Below are 19783 nucleotides of genomic sequence, written 5' to 3'. Positions count from 1 at the left end.
CTTGCATTCACCTGAGTCTCCACATTCTGTCTGTTCTTGGGCTCCATATCCCTGGCCTTCATCTTAGCTTCCCCATGCAAGAATCCACATCCTGGGACTCCATATCTTGGACCCCAACTCCACAAAATAGTTGGCCCCTCAGTGACAGGACCAAACTGTGGAGAAGGTCCAGATTAGTAATATAGAGATTTCACTCCTCTTATGCAAGAATGGGCTCTGGGGTAGGCTAGTTGTTATATTATGCCAAAGACCTGGGTTTGATGCCCTGCATTGGTACAATATGTGAAGTCATTTTCTGACTCCTGCTGTGATATTGCTGCATAAAATCATAATCACTCTTATGCAAGAACGTACATTTCATTACATGATAGTTTCAACTCCATATTATTTTGTTAGATCCTGTCCTGCCTGCCCTGGATGTGTCGTCTGCTATGTTTGGCCCAACGCTTGCAGCATATGACACTGCAGAGCTTCACTTGTCAACTCGCCCTACACTGGAACTGGTTCAACAACAAAACACTGGCTGTCTTCTCAAGCCTCGGATCCACTGGGTATGTAGGTGTCCAAGATGGTGGGTTAATGTTTCTTGATAGGCTGGTTTTAAAGATGAAACTCATGTGAGCACCATACTAGTTACACTATTCTTCCAATTCAGAAAAAGATTATCATGTCAATTGACAATGGTCTTCAGAAGAATGAATTGTCAAGATAAATAAAAATCTTTCAAATTACACAGTTTACATTAATCATTAAGAGTTCAATATAACACATGTAATTTGTTTCAGCTCATCCTCTAAACTTCAATCAGCTGTGACTCAGCTCCAGCGAACTCTCGGACAAGACAACCAGTCCGCAAAACAGTTTGAGAGAATCTGGAATGACTTTGGTCACCCTGCTGCTATGATGTCAGAATGTGAAACAATGTTGACAAGGAGGTTGCAGACGTTAAGGAACCTTGTGAGCGTGTATGAGGAAGTGCCCTCTGGTGTTGTACTGAACAAGGTCAAGGCCATGGTTCACAGTGGTTATTTAGTTCGGAAGCAAATACTGGAACTCTCAGGGTTGATTAAAGAAACAGAAACATCAACAGGTTCGTTTAAAGTTTTGATAAATTATGAAATAGATAAAATAGCCAGAAATTAGGCTTATCTCAGTTGACTGAAAGCCTTTGTGCACTCTTTGTCCATTGGTCTGTAAAGTTTGACTTTTGGTTAACTTTGACAATCTCTTTGAATATTTGGAAGGTATGAAATGTACCAAGAACAAGATTTCTATTTGTGGTGTCTATTTGTTCTATTTCTAAAGAGGCGGTGGGGTAGCCTTGTGGTTAAAGTGTTCTCTCGTCACGCCGAAGATGCAGGTTCGATTCCCCACATGGGTACAATGTGTGAAGCCCATTTTCTGGTGTTCCTTGCCATGATCTTGCTGGAATATTGCTAAAAGTGGCATAAAACTAAACTCACTCACTCACTCTATTTCTAGATGGCATTGAAGGCCTGTTTGAGAAGGTGACGACTTGTCTTGGGTTGTACAATCTGCATCTGACCTCGGACACTGACATGTGCACATCTGACCCTGTCGCATCGGACCCCAACACCACTGCTGAGGAGACTCTGCCAGCTGGCTGTGTAGAGTTATGGCCCTTGTTTGAACACTTGAGTGTGGTGGCTCATCTCAGTTTGCTACCAGGTGTGCCAGCAGACTCGTCACACCTGTCTCACCTGCAGGATTATTGTCTGCATTACACACCTGACACTTTGTTGCACCTGGAGCTGATGAAGAAAACACAGGTGAAATGGAAAATTTTATAAATGAGAAAATACCCTGATGTGTCACAGGATTAATATTTCTTTGAAACCATAACATGATTTCATACTGTATTTTGACTAGTGGAACTTTCAAGTAGATTCAAAATCGTTTTTTTAGTTTTGATTCTAGCACAGAATAGGTCTTCAGTATCCCATGTTTCTTTGAAGAGGCTTCTAATGGGATTCGACTTGGTTGATGCATGCCATCATATCCCAATAGCATAGATAATGCCCTTGATGTCAATGCAGATTAAATGTTGCATATCATAGCAACACTGACTGTCTCTTGTAAAGTTCTTGTAAATCAATCTTGTGATTGCATAAAGGTGAAAAATGTCTTTGGAATTTCAATGCTTTTTGCCTGTTTTAAAAGTAAGATATCATCAAATTAAAAAAAAAAAACAACTTTGTAACCATTGTATTCTATTCTGATGTCAATCACTGGATTGTCTTGCCTTAGTCAGTGTTCATCCAAAATAAATCTTGTATGAGCCTCGACAATATAGATTAAATGTTGCTTATCATAGCAACACTAATTTTCTCTTGTAAAGTTCTTTAAACTTTGTGATTGCATAAAGGTGAAAAATGTCTTGAATGTCTTGAATGAATTTGAATGCTTTTTGTCTGTTTAGTAAGATATCATGAAATTAAGAAAAAACTTAACCTATAAACATTGTATTCTATTCTTTGTCAGGAACGAGATGCAGGACAAGATGTTACATTCTCCAAGAGTGTTCTGGATATGCTGTGGAGGTGCACAGCTTCCAGGAACTGTTGCCAATGGCTACAGTGGAATAAAAGAAAAGATGATCATGCGGAAACAGAAACAGAACTTTCACTGGTGAGTCTCATTGGAGAGTGTCTGTCAATACTGTTTCAACTTCCTCTTTATGGTTTCTGAGTCAAATGATTTGAAAATATTAACATTTTTAATCTTGTCTATTCAGGGTCCCGGAATGTTCCAGACTTCGTCCGTGTCCTATTTTGCATTCAGTCTGTTGTCTCGTGACTACAGACACCAGAGTGAGGCTGAGTCCCTCCCTGTAGATGTCCCCCTAAAGCACTTCGACCATCAGTTGAGAGTGTTAGAGTTGATCCGGCACCATGTGTGGAGTCATGCTTCTGTCTTGAGCAGTCCAGAGAGGAGTATCAAGTAAGTACAGAGTGTAGAAGCTCAACTTGTGTCCCGGACATGGATTGTCTATGTCCATGCATTGCAGGTACAACTATGACAATAGTTGCTTGACATCTTATTTCATTCTGACCATTCTCCTGTACCTAAGTTATTTTCAAGATTTGAATTATTCAAATCAATTGTTCAGTCAAATTGCATAGTAGTAGACACCTTTGTCTATACTCATAGTAATAAATCTTGTTTTGTGAACTATGGTTTGAGTAAGTTACTGTGTATACATTTATTTCAGAAACCAAACAAGTAAATACTTATTTAGAAGCTTCATTCATCTTTTGGACTCCATCAAGTCGCTACTGACCCCTGCTGACCGAGGGCAATATGCAGCAGTTTTAGATGACCTTCACTCATCAGATAAGCAGACGCCACTGACGTCTGCTGCGATCAGACAGGCACACAGCTGGCTCCAGTGTGTGTCTGACTCCATCGACTCGGCAGCTGTTCCTGTCCTCCACAGAAGCTGTGAAATCCTGCATGACCTGAGCCAGGAAGACACGGAGGACAGTCTCAGCAACATCGGGCGGGGTCTGGTGTATTTGGGGCTGTCACACATGATCCTCTTGGCTCCCAGAGGACCTGTTGATCCTGTAGAGAAGCAGGCAGTCAAGCTGCAACATATTCAAGATGAGGTACATGAATGTCAAAAAAGCAAAACACCTGTAAAGATCGGGTTAGAATTGATCTTCAGAAATCAATGCTTGTGGTAAGGGCGACTAACGGGATCCGATGGTCAGGCTCGCTGACTTTGTTGATACGCATAATCATATCCCAGTTGGATAGATAAATGTTCATGCTGTCGATCACTGGATTGGCTGGTCAGACTCGATTATTTACAGACCGCTGCCATATAGCTGGAGGGTGGTGGGGTAGCCTAATAATTAAAGCGTTTGCTCGTCACACTGAAGACCCGGTTCGATTCCCCACATGGGTACAATGTGTGAGACCCTTTTCTGGTGTCCCCTGCCGTGATATTGCTGGAATATTGATAATATTGGTGTAAATTTAAACTCACTCACTCACTCATATAACTGGAATATTGCTGAGTGATCACCTCACTAACTCACTCACTAAAAAAACCAACCAGATAGGTGGAAAATATCTAGGAAAGAAAAATTGTCAAGGAAAATCTTTAGAAAACAGACAGTGTCAAGGATTCCAAGATGGCTTTCTAAATTGCTACTCTGAAAATCTATTGCATTCCTGAGGTACTTTTGAATTTGTAACTGCTGGGCAGATTGTGTCACACAGACAAATATCTTTAAGTACCATGGTTTTGGAACTTGAAATCAGTGAGTTATGCACATGGTGTATTTATTAAAACACTTTCTAAAATTCTCTATGACTTGCATTGGATATTGCATCCTTTGTTCATTTTGCTGCCTCTGTATACATGAAAGTGATTGAGGAGCTGCAGTTCCCATTACCTGTACAGAGTTACCTCCCTTGATGATGGTTTCCAATGCCAGAGTAAGCATCACTGTGTTCCTTGGTTTGCCAGTGCCAGGTCTTGACTTCACAACAGTGGCGGTAGTATCACGTTGAGATTCAGCCAACATAAAGCTGACTCATCATCATATTGTTGAATTGTCGGAGCATTGTTAAGCTCATGTCAATGTAGGTAATTTACATTTTCTCACAATTGCTGCTTTCTCCCTGTAGTTGAGTGATGTTGAGGCAGAGCTGGAGGTGGTGGAGCTGCAGCTGCAGCTGTTGACAGGGCGGGGACTGGCTGAGTCCATTTGTCCCCACCCCCGAGTGCGCTTCCTGCTGCAGAGACAGCAGACGCTTACCCAGAAGGTGACTGACCTGCAGAAGAGGAAGGTGTACAGGCCACAGCAGTCACAGGTGGGGATGTGTGTGTGTCACAGGTAGATCCTAGGTGTACAGGCCACAGCAGTCACAGGTGGGGATGATGTGTGTCACAGGTAGATCCTAGGTGTACAGGCCACAGCAGTCACAGGTGGGGATGATGTGTGTCACAGGTAGATCCTAGGTGTACAGGCCACAGCAGTCACAGGTGGGGATGATGTGTGTCACAGGTAGATCCCTAGGTGTACAGGCCACAGCAGTCACAGGTGGGGATGATGTGTGTCACAGGTAGATCCCTAGGTGTACAGGCCACAGCAGTCACAGGTGGGGAGTGTGTGTGTCACAGGTAGATCCTAGGTGTACAGGCCACAGCAGTCACAGGTGGGCATGATGTGTGTCACAGGTAGATCCTAGGTGTACAGGCCACAGCAGTCACAGGTGGGCATGATGTGTGTCACAGGTAGATCCTAGGTGTACAGGCCACAGCAGTCACAGGTGGGGATGATGTGTGTCACAGGTAGATCCTAGGTGTACAGGCCACAGCAGTCACAGGTGGGGATGATGTGTGTCACAGGTAGATCCTAGGTGTACAGGCCACAGCAGTCACAGGTGGGGATGATGTGTGTCACAGGTAGATCCTAGGTGTTTTGTGGCAGATACAATGTGTGTAGTAGTGGGAATGATGTGTGTCACAGGTAGATCCAAGGTGTGTTGTGGCAGATACAAGGTGTGTAGTAGTGGGTATGATGTGTGTCACAGGTAGATCCAAGGTGTGTTGTGGCAGATACAAGGTGTGTAGCAGTGGGTATGATGTGTGTCACAGGTAGATCCAAGGTGTGTTGTGGCAGATACAAGGTGTGTAGTAGTGGGAATGATGTGTATCACAGGTAGATCCAAGGTGTGTTGTGGCAGATACAAGATTAGATCCTAGTGTGTAGCAGTGGGTATGATGTGTGTCACAGGTAGATCCAAGGTGTGTTGTGGCAGATACAATATGTGTAGTAGTGGCAGATGATGTGTGTCACAGGTAGATCCAAGGTGTGTTGTGGCAGATACAAGGTGTGTAGCAGTGGGTATGATGTGTGTCACAGGTAGATCCAAGGTGTGTTGTTGTGGCAGAATCACGATATGTGTAGCAGTGGGTATGATGTGTATCACAGGTAGATCCAAGGTGTGTTGTGGCAGATGCACGATATGTGTAGCAGTGGGTATGATGTGTGTCACAGGTAGATCCAAGGTGTGTTGTGGCAGATACGATATGTGTAGCAGTGGGTATGATGTGTGTCACAGGTAGATCCTAGGTGTGTTGTGGCAGATACGATATGTGTAGCAGTGGGTATGATGTGTGTCACAGGTAGATCCAAGGTGTGTTGTGGCAGAATCCCTAGGTGTGTTGTAGATATCTGATATATGTGTAGCAGTGGGAATGATGTGTATCACAGGTAGATCCTGAGGTGTGTTGTGGCAGATACATATGTATGTAGTAGTGGGTATGATGTGTATCACAGGTAGATCCTAGGTGTGTTGTGGCAGATACGATATGTGTAGCAGTGGGTATGATGTGTGTCACAGGTAGATCCAAGGTGTGTTGTGGCAGATACAATATGTGTAGTAGTGGGAATGATGTGTGTCACAGGTAGATCCAAGGTGTGTTGTGGCAGATACAAGGTGTGTAGCAGTGGGTATGATGTGTATCACAGGTAGATCCTAGGTGTGTTGTGGCAGATACGATATGTGTAGCAGTGGGTATGATGTGTATCACAGGTAGATCCAAGGTGTGTTGTGGCAGATACGATATGTGTAGCAGTGGGTATGATGTGTATCACAGGTAGATCCTAGGTGTGTTGTGGCAGATACGATATGTGTAGCAGTGGGAATGATGTGTGTCACAGGTAGATCCTAGGTGTGTTGTGGCAGGTACGATATGTGTAGCAGTGGGTATGATGTGTGTCACAGGTAGATCCTAGGTGTGTTGTGGCAGATACGATATGTGTAGCAGTGGGTATGATGTGTATCACAGGTAGATCCCAGGTGTGTTGTGGCAGGTGTGGGCAGATATGTGTAGCAGTGGGTATGATGTGTATCACAGGTAGATCCTAGGTGTGTTGTGTTGTGGCAGGCAGATCCGATATGTGTAGCAGTGGGTATGATGTGTGTCTGGGTAGATCCTAGGTGTGTTGTGATGGGTGTGATGTGTGTCACAGATAGATCCTATATGTGTAGCAGTGGGTATGATGTGTCACAGGTAGATCCAGGTGTGTGTTGTGGCAGAGTACGATATGTGTAGCAGTGGGTATGATGTGTATCACAGGTAGATCCAGGGTGTGTTGTGGCAGATACACGATAAGTGTAGCAGTGGGTATGATGTGTGTATCACAGGTAGATCCAGGGTGTGTTGTGGCAGAGTGCGATATGTGTAGCAGTGGGTATGATGTGTGTCTGGGTAGATCCAGGGTGTGTTGTGGCAGATACAAGGTGTGTAGTAGTGGGTATGATGTGTATCACAGGTAGATCCTAGGTGTGTTGTGGCAGATACAAGGTGTGTAGTAGTGGGAATGATGTGTATCACAGGTAGATCCTAGGTGTGTTGTGGCAGATACAAGGTGTGTAGTAGTGGGAATGATGTGTATCACAGGTAGATCCAAGGTGTGTTGTGGCAGGTACGATATGTGTAGCAGTGGGTATGATGTGTATCACAGGTAGATCCAAGGTGTGTTGTGGCAGATCGATATGTGTAGCAGTGGGAATGATGTGTATCACAGGTAGATCCAGGGTGTGTTGTGGCAGGTACGATATGTGTAGCAGTGGGTATGATGTGTATCACAGGTAGATCCAAGGTGTGTTGTGGCAGATACGATATGTGTAGCAGTGGGTAATGATGTGTATCACAGGTAGATCCAAGGTGTGTTGTGGCAGATACAAGGTGTGTAGTAGTGGGAATGATGTGTATCACAGGTAGATCCTAGGTGTGTTGTGGCAGGTACGATATGTGTAGCAGTGGGTATGATGTGTGTCACAGGTAGATCCAAGGTGTGTTGTGGCAGATATGATATGTGTAGCAGTGGGTATGATGTGTGTCACAGGTAGATCCTAGGTGTGTTGTGGCAGATACGATATGTGTAGCAGTGGGTATGATGTGTGTCACAGGTAGATCCAAGGTAGCATCATAAACCAACTTATTAACTCAACTGTAGACTTGAATGTGTCATCCTTGCTGGTATTGCAGTTCCCTCTGTTGGTACAAGACATCTCCAGTTTCCTCCAGAGCGTGGGATCGACCAGTCATGTGACAGACCTTCTCAGCAAGCTTCTCTCAGCCAATCAGATGCTGCAGGAGCAACTCCAAGGTGACATCACAACAACTAGCTGTGTCCGAGAGGAGAGAGTGTGGCAGACGACACTCCACAGGTTCCTGCAAAGACTGGAGCAGGAATACCCTTGCTACCGGGATCTGCTGGAGCCTTTCACACTGGCCACACTACAGGTACTGACAGTCCGTGGGTCCCACTTGGGCAACCATCTTGAATTTCATGTTGAAGAATCTCTGTGTTTTTGAGTAAATCTTGAGCATTCTTGAATCATCACTGTATTTCATGAGATGATGATAGAAAGTTGATGCTTAAGCTGCAGAAATATATGAAATCTTTGACTTACATGACTTATTTAAGGACAAGGTAGAAATCTAATTATTTCCACATAAGATGTGTTTCTATCTCTCAGATACAGCAATCTGAATATATGATCCAACACTTACCAGGTCACTGCCAGTGAAGTCTCTATCCTTCACAAATGATGACATTCTTTTGTTGTTTCAGGTATCCCTGGGTATGAGGATGATTGCACAACAGGTGGATTTGTTGGCTCACAAAGCGAAGGTATGTCTAATATTCCAGCTTGACATGACTTTTATCAGAGACTATTTACTACATCAGTAGCTTACTTAAGATATATTGGGCTAAATGTCAATAGAAATATGAATACATTTTTGTTTTATTGCAGTTTGAAAGTGTGAGCACCGCTGAGCAGACAATTACATGTCTTAGCAGATTCCCAGCAATCAGCCCTCAAACTCCCAGCATGCTTCAGCTGGCTGATGTTCTGGTAGCAGACGTCACATGGCGAGCAGTCGGCAGCTTCACCCAGCTGCAGGACACGGACACAGCTGTTGTACAGGAGAAAGAAATGTGTGCCAAGTAAGTTTCAGAAATATTTGTATGTTAAAGTGAAAGAATTTTGTAATGTTAATTTGTATTATAAGGAACACAATGTTTTCAAGTGCATACTTATTCCTTTATTATGCACCATTCAACTGATCAAGTATGCAATTATGCTGACTCCTGCTTCTTGCAGAAGGAGTTGACATCTATAAATTCTCCCCTTTGTGTGTATCACCTCTTAATGTAATTCCCATTCCTGGTGTCCCCCAGGATGATATTCCTGGAATTGTGCTAAAAGTGGCGTAAAACCCAACTCACTCACTCACTCACTCTAGATGCTATTCAAAGACTTGATTTGTGTGTCTGTTTAATCTTTGCTTATTCTATGTCCACAATGCTAACTCAGATTTATGTTCCACAGGTTTCTGAAAGATGCTCTCTTGTTGGTGAAGACCCACTGCCTGATGTCGGGTGAACTTGCACCTCAGCTGACCTTCACCTTGTCCCGATTGTTTGAGCTGTTTGTGAGAGCATGGCAGGAGCAGGAGGAGGCGAGGCGGAGGAAAGAGGAAGAGGAACAGGCGTTGTTCCGCTACAAGGCTCAGACACATGGAGACGACCGCAGTGAGGAGCAGAAGGAGGAGGAAGACTTCCGTGCAAGTTTCCCTTCCTATGAGAAGGTGAGATGACTTCCTTCCTTTCTCAGTGGGGTAGCCTTTGGTTAAAGTGTTCAGTCAGTGACACCAAATGTCTGGGTTTGATTCTGAACAAGGGTCTCCGTCCATTGTAGTGATGGAATGTTGGTGAAAGCAAAAAAAAACATAACAGCTTATTCCTTCGTCTTATCTTTGTCAATCTTACTGGAACATTTATTCATTGTTGGAGTCACTTCACTGACATGTAGGGATACTGTTTGTCAATCTTTAGACATTTTTACAACTTTTCTGGAAAATTTATTCGTATCTGTTAATTATATCTATATTCTGTATTCACTGATTGAATGAAGCTAGTGGGCATCTAGAGTTATAACCATCAGGAATTCACCTGTGTTATAATCATGTACAGGATTATGTCGTCATGAAGATGTAACTGGGCAGAAGGCCCTGGGAGGAACAGACGCTGATCAAGAGGAGATGACTAAAGATGAAGTCACTCCAGGAGTGGACAGAATCAGTCCAGCAGAGATGTCCCTCATCCTGAACTGCCACCAGAAGATCTTCACCACCCTGACCAGCACCGAGTGGATCAGAAGGCCGGAACTCCCACAGGTCTTGCCCCAGGACCACGTTCTACCTGCATTAATGAGGTACTCGGTTGCCGCACAGCTGGGCAAGATGGGATGGAAGGCTCTAGGTTGGTTCTTTTCATTGGCTTTGTTGCATCACATGTAAGAATTGTTCGCATGCCTGAATGACATTGAGTTGTGTCACCATTGCAGTTGTCAGTAATGAATGTTAGCTCCAAACGCTTGCTTTTGGGTTTCCTCAGTGTGGTCATTGTCAAAGATTGCATCACTACAGGTTTTCCTCCCAAATTTATATTATTATTATTGTTATAGGATATTTATATAGCTATAGCGCACATATCCACGCACTAGTGCATGCTCAAGGTGCTGGTATTTTTTCCCTTGATCATTGGATGTCAATCTCAACGGCACATCGCATTATCACTCTCAACTCCCTGGGGAGTATGCAACTCTTGCAGCGACTAGGCGCACCGAGTTATTGTGGCTTTCTAATCCTAACGAGGATTTATATCAGTCGTCTTTACCATGAGGAACTTCTTGGGCAGATAAAAGAAACAGTGTACCACTACAGACATAACTTCTTTGAGTGGCATTTTTTGGAAGTACAAAATAGACAAACTTTATAGATAACAACCTCTTTATTTTGTGAGTGTGATGTTTCGACACAGAATCTTGTACTGTTGTCAAGCAGGAATGTAAACATGAAGTGGAAGCAAAGTATATATACTGAGTGTAACGTTGCACTCATGAAATAAAGAAGTTGTTATCCATAAAGTTTGTCTATATTGCACAACAGCCATGTCAGTTATTTGTCAACATCAGTGCGTCATTGTACCCCCCTTGAGGCCCTGCAAGGGGAAGACTTGACTAAACTGAATGGAGTGATAGATCTGGCCCTGATTTCTCAAAACAAACTAAAGTCTGAGTTTTGACTGAAGTTAGAGTTTTAACTCAAAGTTGAGAAAATGCATTTCCCAGAATGAACTGAAATTGATATTAAACTCAAACATAGTAGACAATTTGAGTTTGGTGGATATATTACTTAAGTTGTTTGGGCTTTTGTATTTAAAAAATGCTGTTGAGTTAAAAATTCAGCTGTTTTAAATTGTCAAACTCAGTTTGAAATTTGAGTAAAAACTTAAGTTTGTTTCGAGAAATCGGGGCCTGGGCTACCTGGTGTATTGTGCATCATCGTATCCTGACAGTGGGTTTGTCAGACCCAGAGTTTTTGTACTGATATGGTTGGAATATTGTTGACTGTGGCAAAAGTAGCAACCAAATAGACAGATGTTGTTCCTCCATGTTGTTACCACTTGGTGTACCTTCATGGCGTAGCAATGTCCAGTGTCTGGGTTATTGTGTCAAAGTCATCTTTTCTTGCTTCCAGGCAGTGCAGCAGATTTGGAGATGCTTGGAGGCCACCTGCTGGTGTGTGGTGCTGTAGAGACATCAGTCCGTGTATCTCAGTCGGCAGATAGTGACCACAACAATCCACTTGTACCGAAGGAATCGCCAGTCTACAACATCTATACTGACTCCAACGTGGCTGAGGTGATCCAGTGTAGACCAGTTCTGACCAGATTTTCAGCCCGTGTGTCCGAGTTACAGCAGGAATGGCCAGACCATCCCACCCTGAAAATAGTAAGTAAAGGTCAACATCCCTGTAGTATTCCCAGGATAGGTCAGGGATCATGTGCAACGTGTTACAACCAGGATGTCTAAAACAATATCATGAACATCAAGGGACTGATTATTCTCAATACCAAATATTTCCATTTAAAAGTACATTTTCATTACTGTTACTGATCAACACAAATCAGATTGCAAGCATTTAGTGCTGATTTCTTTCCTTGTAGTGGTTGGTACAACACAGATACCAAACAAAATAAGTAAGGGATCATGAATATGTTTTTAGATATTTTTGTGAAATTGTGTTTTCCATCTTCATGCTCCCAAATGTTTTTGGCTCTGAATAGTTATCCCACAACTCCTTTCTGCCAGTGTCTTCATCACTGTATTTGTAACTTGCATATTTAATGGTGTTGTTTTTGTTTAGCTGCAGACAATCGTGGACCGAGTGCTGTCCTTCCCTGTAACCTGTCCCGTCATGAAGTTCCTCACTGGGCTTGAGCTGGTGTTGGAGAAGTCCCAGGACTGGGAGGCAAATGCTGCTGCACATGTCTCCATGGCAACACAACTAGCAGACGTCACCTCTATGATAATACAGTGGAGGAAACTGGAACTTAGGTGGGTGAAACGATCCTATATTACACAGCAAATAAACTGTTACATGCTATTTAACTTCTCAAGTCAGCTGGAGATGGTAGCTAACTGGATTTTTGTTACATGATTGGCAGTTACATCATCTGCAAAGTTCATGAAAAATTTATCATAGCAGAATAAAGATGAATGTTTTTGTCAATGGTGTTTGTTCTTAGTATACTGACACACTATGAAACTGCATAGTGGATTTTGGGAAATATTTCTCAGCGCTTTGACAGAAAACAAAGAAATTGGCATGTGGTAGAGAGGCCTGAAGGTATGGAACATTGTAATGATGTTGTCTGAGTTTGAATCCTAACTGACAATGTCACACCATTATATGGTCTTCCAGTCAATTGTTACTTATCAAGGAAAATTCTGTGATGTATCTTGAAGTGTTTCTGTATATATTGAGCAGGTCTGTAATTCAATCTTACTTATTCATCCACAGCTGCTGGAACCGGTCACTCGACACACAGGCCGAGAAAGTTAGGAATAAAGCTGCACGATGGTGGTTCCACATCTACCAACTGATTGGCTCTTTCTTGTCATCACAGCAGAATGAGGATGTAAGTAGACAGGAGAGTTTACTGAAACAGACAATTACCAGATTCATGTCTGAATATTATATTCACTCTTGCTTTTACACCTGACACCCTCTCATCTCCTCGATATACCTCTTACCACCTCTAACTCAAACTCACCTTTTCTCTTCACCTAGATCCCAGAGCCAACTGCAGAAGATATCCTGAAGTCTCTGGAACAGTTCCTGGAAACTTCCAGCCTGGGAGAGTTCCGCTGCCGCCTAGAGATGGTGTACACTTTCCACTGTCAGCTGACTCACATGGACAAGTCTCCCAAGCAAGGTGGGTCAGTTCTGTAGTTAGTGGTTGGTCCATAAGTGATGGTTCATGACTGGAGTTGTCAGGCTCACCAGCCTTTTAAAGAAGAGTGAATACTTTCTTGTTCAGATGAAATTTTGTACACATTGTCACTTGCTCAACATTGTTTTTGTTTTATACTCTAGTAGAACAGATGGATGTTATTGCACAGATGCAGAGTGGTGTCCTTTGACTGTTTCAGATGTATTGTTGAACCTCCTGTGGAATGTGTACCAGTTTTATAGGCAGTTTCTGGCTGTGGTGGAGGCAGACGTCACACGGCAGAGGACGCCTATTGAGAAAGAGCTGAAGGTATGGCGGAGCTATGTAGGAAGTCCTGTCTGTTTTGTGTGGGTGATATTCACAGGACTGCGAGATAACAGTGATACCATCACACGTGGTGTAGCCCACAACTGAACCAATATATATCGTCTGTGGATTTGGACACTGTAATATAGTCATATACTCGTTTGTGGGTCTTTTGTATGTTGGTGACCTGTCCCTATGAAAGTGAAACTTTTCCTTAACAATGATTCTTCTAGGGAAAAGGTACAGATATTCTTTAACCAGGCGCGTAGCAAGCCAACTTTTTTCTTGTAAGCCCGATAGGTTGCAAAGCTTTATATTTAGATAGTATTGATTGCTTGCCCAACTTTCATGGTGATCTTTAGCAAACATCATGTGTAAGCCCGGTCTTTTTTATATAATGGTAGCTAACATGACTGACGGTCCATGTAATGCATTATTATGCCTGTTAACACATATGTAAGCTAAGTTTCCATGTTCTAGTTACGTAGAAGACACATTCTGATCTCTATACCTCAATGTTTACATATGTAAGCTAAGTTTCCATGTTCTAGTTACGTAGAAGACACATTCTGATCTCTATACCTCAATGTCTACATGCTACATTGCATGTTATTCCAGGGCTTTGTGAAGATAGCCCGATGGAATGATATGAGCTACTGGGCTTTGAAGCAGACGACGGAGAAGACCCACAAGACTGTACACAAATACTCCAAGGCATTTCAGGTGCGTGTCGGGCTGCTCAGAGGGATTGAATCAACAACAGTTTCAAGATTTCTTGGGGTGTTTTTTGGACACATCTTGTCTGGTCAGACTTACTTACACCAGTTAAAGACGTTATTTAAAAGCCCCAGTCACCAGTACATGCTTATAAACAGTGTCTAATATAGGTCTAGTGTATTCAGATAATGATCAGTGTTTAAACTTTTGATGCATTTTGTAACATGATATTTGAGTTTAAGGTAAATTTTGACATTCAAATGGAAATGTTTTACTATTACTCCAAAGAGTCACTGGCAGTATTTTTGTAATATATATATCCTGAAGTATTTATTTATATAACAAGTATGTGTTCTTATTGGTCCTGATCATTTGCTCGTCCAGACAATATTAGAAAAACCAGTTGGCGATCTCCTGACAGAGAAAGGAGATAACTCAGACCAGGCAAGCAATCCACATGTCAGCTGTGGAGACAGACTACAGGAATACTGTCGTAAAGCTGCTACCAAGATGCTCGTCAAACAGGTAGGCCAGGAGCCATGTTCACTTTGTGTAATGCCATCATGTTTTTGGTTTGAGATGGAATATTATACCAGTTGGCACCTCCAAACATTTTGTTCTCTGAAAAGACAGAGACATTTTGGGGCTTATTTATCTAGGGTATTACTGGATGTCTTATCCCACAAGTGCCTCTGGTGTATTCTGGCTATGATGTAATAGTGGTAGGGCATTCATAAGAATTAAGAAACAATACTTGTAATTGTTAATGAGTCAAAGTATCTAGATTTATAAGACTATGGAAAAGAGAGGGGTTTCCTGACTCATGGTCACCTATGGGTAGCATGATACTATTGCTTGGACAACTGATTATAGATAGGTAACAGGACTTCTGTTGATACTCTAAGGATTTTGTTGTGTTCTGACAGCCAAAATACAGAAGCTATTGATATGACGTAGAAGAAGTAGTCATCTTTGATACCCTTTGTTTGGTTTTATCAGAACACCTGTAATGTTCTCCATGTCTGTGGTTAATTAATATCACGCATGTGTTTACACAGGAGGACCTGTTGTTTTATATTAACATTTTATTCACAATAAAATCACTGTGGAAAGGTTTGAGAATCACAGCCATTACACATATAGTTTACTGTAGTTAATGATTTCTGCCCAGAAACATGAACCTGACTTGGCTACAGTTCCTGCGTCTGCTGGCAGCCTGCAGTCCCGTCTGCCATCACTGACGATGCGGGTCCAGAAACACTGGAGAAGAACTCTGTCCAACATGCGCTACACCAAGCTCATCACTGTCCTTGATGAGTTCACAGGGGAGATAATTGAGTCTGTCCATGAGCTTCAGGCTGAGGAAGTCACACCGGTCAGTTGGAATGCATCCCATAGAGTTTTTAATTAAGAAATACAGTTCGCTCTACCACCATGTATAGTGTAATAAAGCACACTTCCGCCCTGAACTATTATAGTTAAAGTACGAGGACGCTTGACAAATTTAATAGTTTCTAAGGATAATTACGATTAATTTAAGGCAGAAAACAAACGACGGTGTCGGTGACCTAAATTACGAATCCTCGCACAGGGCTAACTGGCGCGCTGTTCTATTGATGTGTCTGCCCCCCTACGTTAAGACGAACGTTACCAGAAAAAAACAAATGATAACAGTTTAATGACAGTTTACCTTCGTATTAATTATCTTCTCTAAATTATTTTAATTACATCTGTGATTAACGTAAACCATATGGAGCAATATGAACGTCGTATTTCTACTACCAACTTAAGTTTAGATCAGTACATCCAGATGAAGCTGAGTAGTCAAGCGACATTCCACGATTGCATTGTGGGAATGTAAACATTGCGAACGTTACCGTGTTGCTGAACACTTGTTAGTCGAATTGAGACATTTTAACCGTCGGAAAACATAAACGTAATGTTTCCACCAGTGATGTTAGCTGCATGAAGCAACTGCAAACCAAGAAACGGGATGCAACGGAGTAGTTTACTGCAGGAGGCGATGACAACTGACATGCATCGTGACGTCGCTTACATTGTGACGTAATGCAAAATTATTCGATTACAAAGGGGCAGACTAGAATGTCACAGTGACGCCAATACATTGTGACGTAATGCAAAAAGTGCACATTATCGTCTGATAAAGTACTGTTGGCACATCTTAGAAGACAAAATAGCATCAGACACTGGTAGTTGTCAAAAGAACCAACAACACTACTCATGACAGAATGACTTTACTGCTATGGAATAATCAGGTGTTCTTTGACTTCATTTGAGTAATATATACTGAGAGAAACAAATAAAGGATCACAGGAAAATTCAAGCGTTCTTTTTATTATTTTCCAGTTTTCATCACCACAGTGTTATTTAAAGCTGGTGATGAAAACTGGAAAATATTAAAGGAATGCTTATATTTTCCTGTGCTCCTTTATTTGTTTCTCTCAGTATATATTAAATATGGAGGTTAATCTTATGCTTGACGTCCTGATTCATTGTGGGTCTCTGATCCCATAAAATTTTTCTAAATCTGTCCTACATAGACCTATAGAGGCTACTACTACTTTGTATTGTGAGTAATAAGCTGATGTGAATTTTTCTTTTCAGAAAAGCACCTTCACAAAGGTTAAGATTTCCTTGTGTTAAAATTGTACTTTAATTTTTCAGGTCAAAACTACTACAATACACATAACCTTTACATAAACTTGATTTCTTAAGAAATAAGCTTGCACAATGAATGGTTTCAAAATAAGCTGATGTGAAAATCACGTGAGAAGCACACTCAAAAGGGGGCAGGTTTCCTTGTGTTTTGATTTAACTTCAATTTTTCAGGTCAAAACTATACCAATACACATGAGCTTAACATAAACTTTATTTTTAAAGTAAAATGGTATTAAAATGAATGAGTTACTGGTAGATGATGTAAGTTCTGTTTTTGGTCAAGATGTGTATTACCTCTTCTTGTTGCCATGGTTACAGGGTCTGGACAAAGAGCACCAAAAGTCAGAAGCCAAGCTGATGAACCTTCGAAAGAGGAAGAGTCTAGCAGATCTGTTCCGGCATCTGACAACAGCAGGTGTGTAGCAGTCCAAGAACAGGATCTTTTGGTCTTGTAATGTTATGTTGATGGGTCTTCTATTGTTTATTGATGACGTCTGAGTCTAAGTTGGTTTGTGTTGACAGTCATTGTTTCTGCTGTGTACAGGGTTGTCCTACAGGAAGGGGTTGACAATGGTGGACGAAGGTGAAGGGAAAGTCATGCTGGTGTCGCCCATTGATGTTGTTGCTGGTGTTGGTGAAGAATCAACGTAAGTTGTCATGTATGAGGTGTAAAGCCCACTGCTAGCAGGTTAGATAGGGGATGTATTGACTCATAGGGGCTTGAGTTCTATTTCCGCCCATGGTTACAGAATGTGGAGCCCATCCATTTCTAGTATGCCCCATTGTAATATGGCTGGATTACTGCTAAATGCTGTGTCAAACTGCTCACTTGGACGGACATAGAGAATCTCACCCGAGTGTCTTGTGATATCAAATATATCACCACGAGTTGATAAAGTAACAAATATCCAAGGCTTGCCGAGGATATTTTAACATTTATCAACGAGTGTTGATATATTTGATATCAGGAGACAGGAGGGTGAGATTCTATTTATCATCAAAAATCACTCTTCATTAGTTTTCAATGAAAAATGTACATCTCTGAACACAGTACTGCCATTAGATTTGCAGTGCATGATGTCATAGCATTGTCAGGGCATTGTGCAAAATCTACTGGCAAAACGGTATCTCCTAGGAGATATCGTCTGATCTCACACAAACGATATCTCCTGTGGAACACAGTTTTGGATGATAAACACACTTGCTCACTACATCACTCACTCTGGCTGTGATCAGAACCATCCGACATCAAAGTTTACTAGGTGACAATAATGCAGACCATATTCCCTACTCATGTGATTAACCGTCCACAATCGTATGACTGGAATATTGATGAGTGTGACGTTTTAACAACAAAATAAAAGAAGAAAAAAAGAATGTCAGTTAGTTCATATAAGATAATGGATATGAGATGGTTGATACAAGATGATAGATGTCAAATGGTTGATACAAGATAATGGGTGTGAGATGGTTGATACAATATAATGGATGTGAGATGGTTGATACAAGATGATGGATGTGAGATGGTTGATACAATATAATGGATGTGAGATGGTTGATATAAGATAATGGATGTGAGATGGTTGCTACAAGATAATGGATGTGAGATGGTTGCTACAAGATAATGGATGTGAGATGGTTGCTACAAGATAATGGATGTGAGATGGTTGATACAAGATAATGGATGTGAGATGGTTGATACAAGATAATGGATGTGAGATGGTTGATACAAGATAACGTCTGTCAGATGGTTGACACAAGATAATGGATCTGAGATGGTTGCTACAAGATGATGGATGTGAGATGGTTGATACAAGATAATGGATGTCAGATGGTTGATATAAGATAATGGATGTGAGATGGTTGATACAAGATAATGGATGTGAGATAGTTGATACAAAATAATGGATGTAAGATGGTTGATACAAGATAATGGATGTGAGATGGTTGATACAAGATAACGTCTGTCAGATGGTTGACACAAGATAATGGATCTGAGATGGTTGCTACAAGATAATGGATGTGAGATGGTTGATACAAGATAATGGATGTCAGATGGTTGATATAAGATAATGGATGTCAGATGGTTGATACAAGATAATGGATGTGAGATGGTTGATACAAGATAATGGATGTGAGATGGTTGATACAAGATAACGTCTGTCAGATGGTTGACACAAGATAATGGATCTGAGATGGTTGCTACAAGATGATGGATGTGAGATGGTTGATACGAGATAATGGATGTCAGATGGTTGATATAAGATAATGGATGTGAGATGGTTGATACAAGATAATGGATGTGAGATAGTTGATACAAAATAATGGATGTAAGATGGTTGATACAAGATAATGGATGTGAGATGGTTGATACAAGATAACGTCTGTCAGATGGTTGATACAAGATAATGGATGTCAGATGGTTGATACAAGATAATGGATGTCAGATGGTTGATACAAGATAATGGATGTGAGATGGTTGATACAATATAATGGATGTGAGATGGTTGATACAAGATAATGGATGTGAGATGGTTCATACAAGATGATGGATGTGAGATGGTTGATACAAGATAATGGATGTGAGATGGTTGATACAAAATAATGGATGTGAGATGGTTGATACAAGATAATGTCTGTCAGATGGTTGACACAAGATAATGGGTGTGAGATGGTTGATACAATATAATGGATGTGAGATGGTTGATACAAGATGATGGATG

General features: G+C 41.6%; 2 protein-coding genes across 2 annotated transcripts in view; both read left to right on the top strand.

The window, feature by feature from the left end:
• The first annotated feature begins 606 nt into the window (after positions 1-606).
• LOC124287570 (midasin-like) lies at positions 607-9655 on the top strand. Its single transcript, XM_046724059.1, has 11 exons — positions 607-617; positions 786-1090; positions 1483-1790; positions 2503-2649; positions 2756-2961; positions 3233-3629; positions 4660-4845; positions 8036-8293; positions 8625-8684; positions 8809-9002; positions 9388-9655. The coding sequence occupies exons 1-11, from the start codon at positions 607-609 to the stop codon at positions 9653-9655; spliced, it is 2340 nt and encodes a 779-aa protein (XP_046580015.1).
• LOC124287569 (midasin-like) overlaps positions 9531-19783 on the top strand; it is a 30699-nt gene continuing 20446 nt past the window's right edge. The window contains 12 exon segments of the mRNA XM_046724058.1: positions 9531-9646; positions 10032-10319; positions 11600-11853; positions 12269-12459; positions 12926-13043; positions 13196-13340; positions 13558-13667; positions 14283-14387; positions 14766-14906; positions 15553-15756; positions 17379-17475; positions 17605-17707. Of these exon segments, the coding sequence (XP_046580014.1) occupies positions 10100-10319; positions 11600-11853; positions 12269-12459; positions 12926-13043; positions 13196-13340; positions 13558-13667; positions 14283-14387; positions 14766-14906; positions 15553-15756; positions 17379-17475; positions 17605-17707 (1688 nt within the window). The 5' untranslated portion in view covers positions 9531-9646; positions 10032-10099.

The sequence above is a fragment of the Haliotis rubra genome, unplaced genomic scaffold (assembly GCF_003918875.1).
Source record: "Haliotis rubra isolate DU_JTF1 unplaced genomic scaffold, ASM391887v1 Scf401, whole genome shotgun sequence".
Lineage (NCBI taxonomy): Eukaryota > Metazoa > Mollusca > Gastropoda > Lepetellida > Haliotidae > Haliotis > Haliotis rubra.
This window is presented reverse-complemented; position numbering and strand designations above follow the sequence as displayed.

Bases quoted from the DNA above. Each gene is read 5' to 3' on its own strand.
- LOC124287570 (XM_046724059.1), top strand. The intron at 4,846-8,035 runs GTGGGGATGTGT...CTGGTATTGCAG, and splicing joins ACAGGCCACAGCAGTCACAG to TTCCCTCTGTTGGTACAAGA. The intron at 9,003-9,387 runs GTAAGTTTCAGA...TATGTTCCACAG, and splicing joins GAGAAAGAAATGTGTGCCAA to GTTTCTGAAAGATGCTCTCT.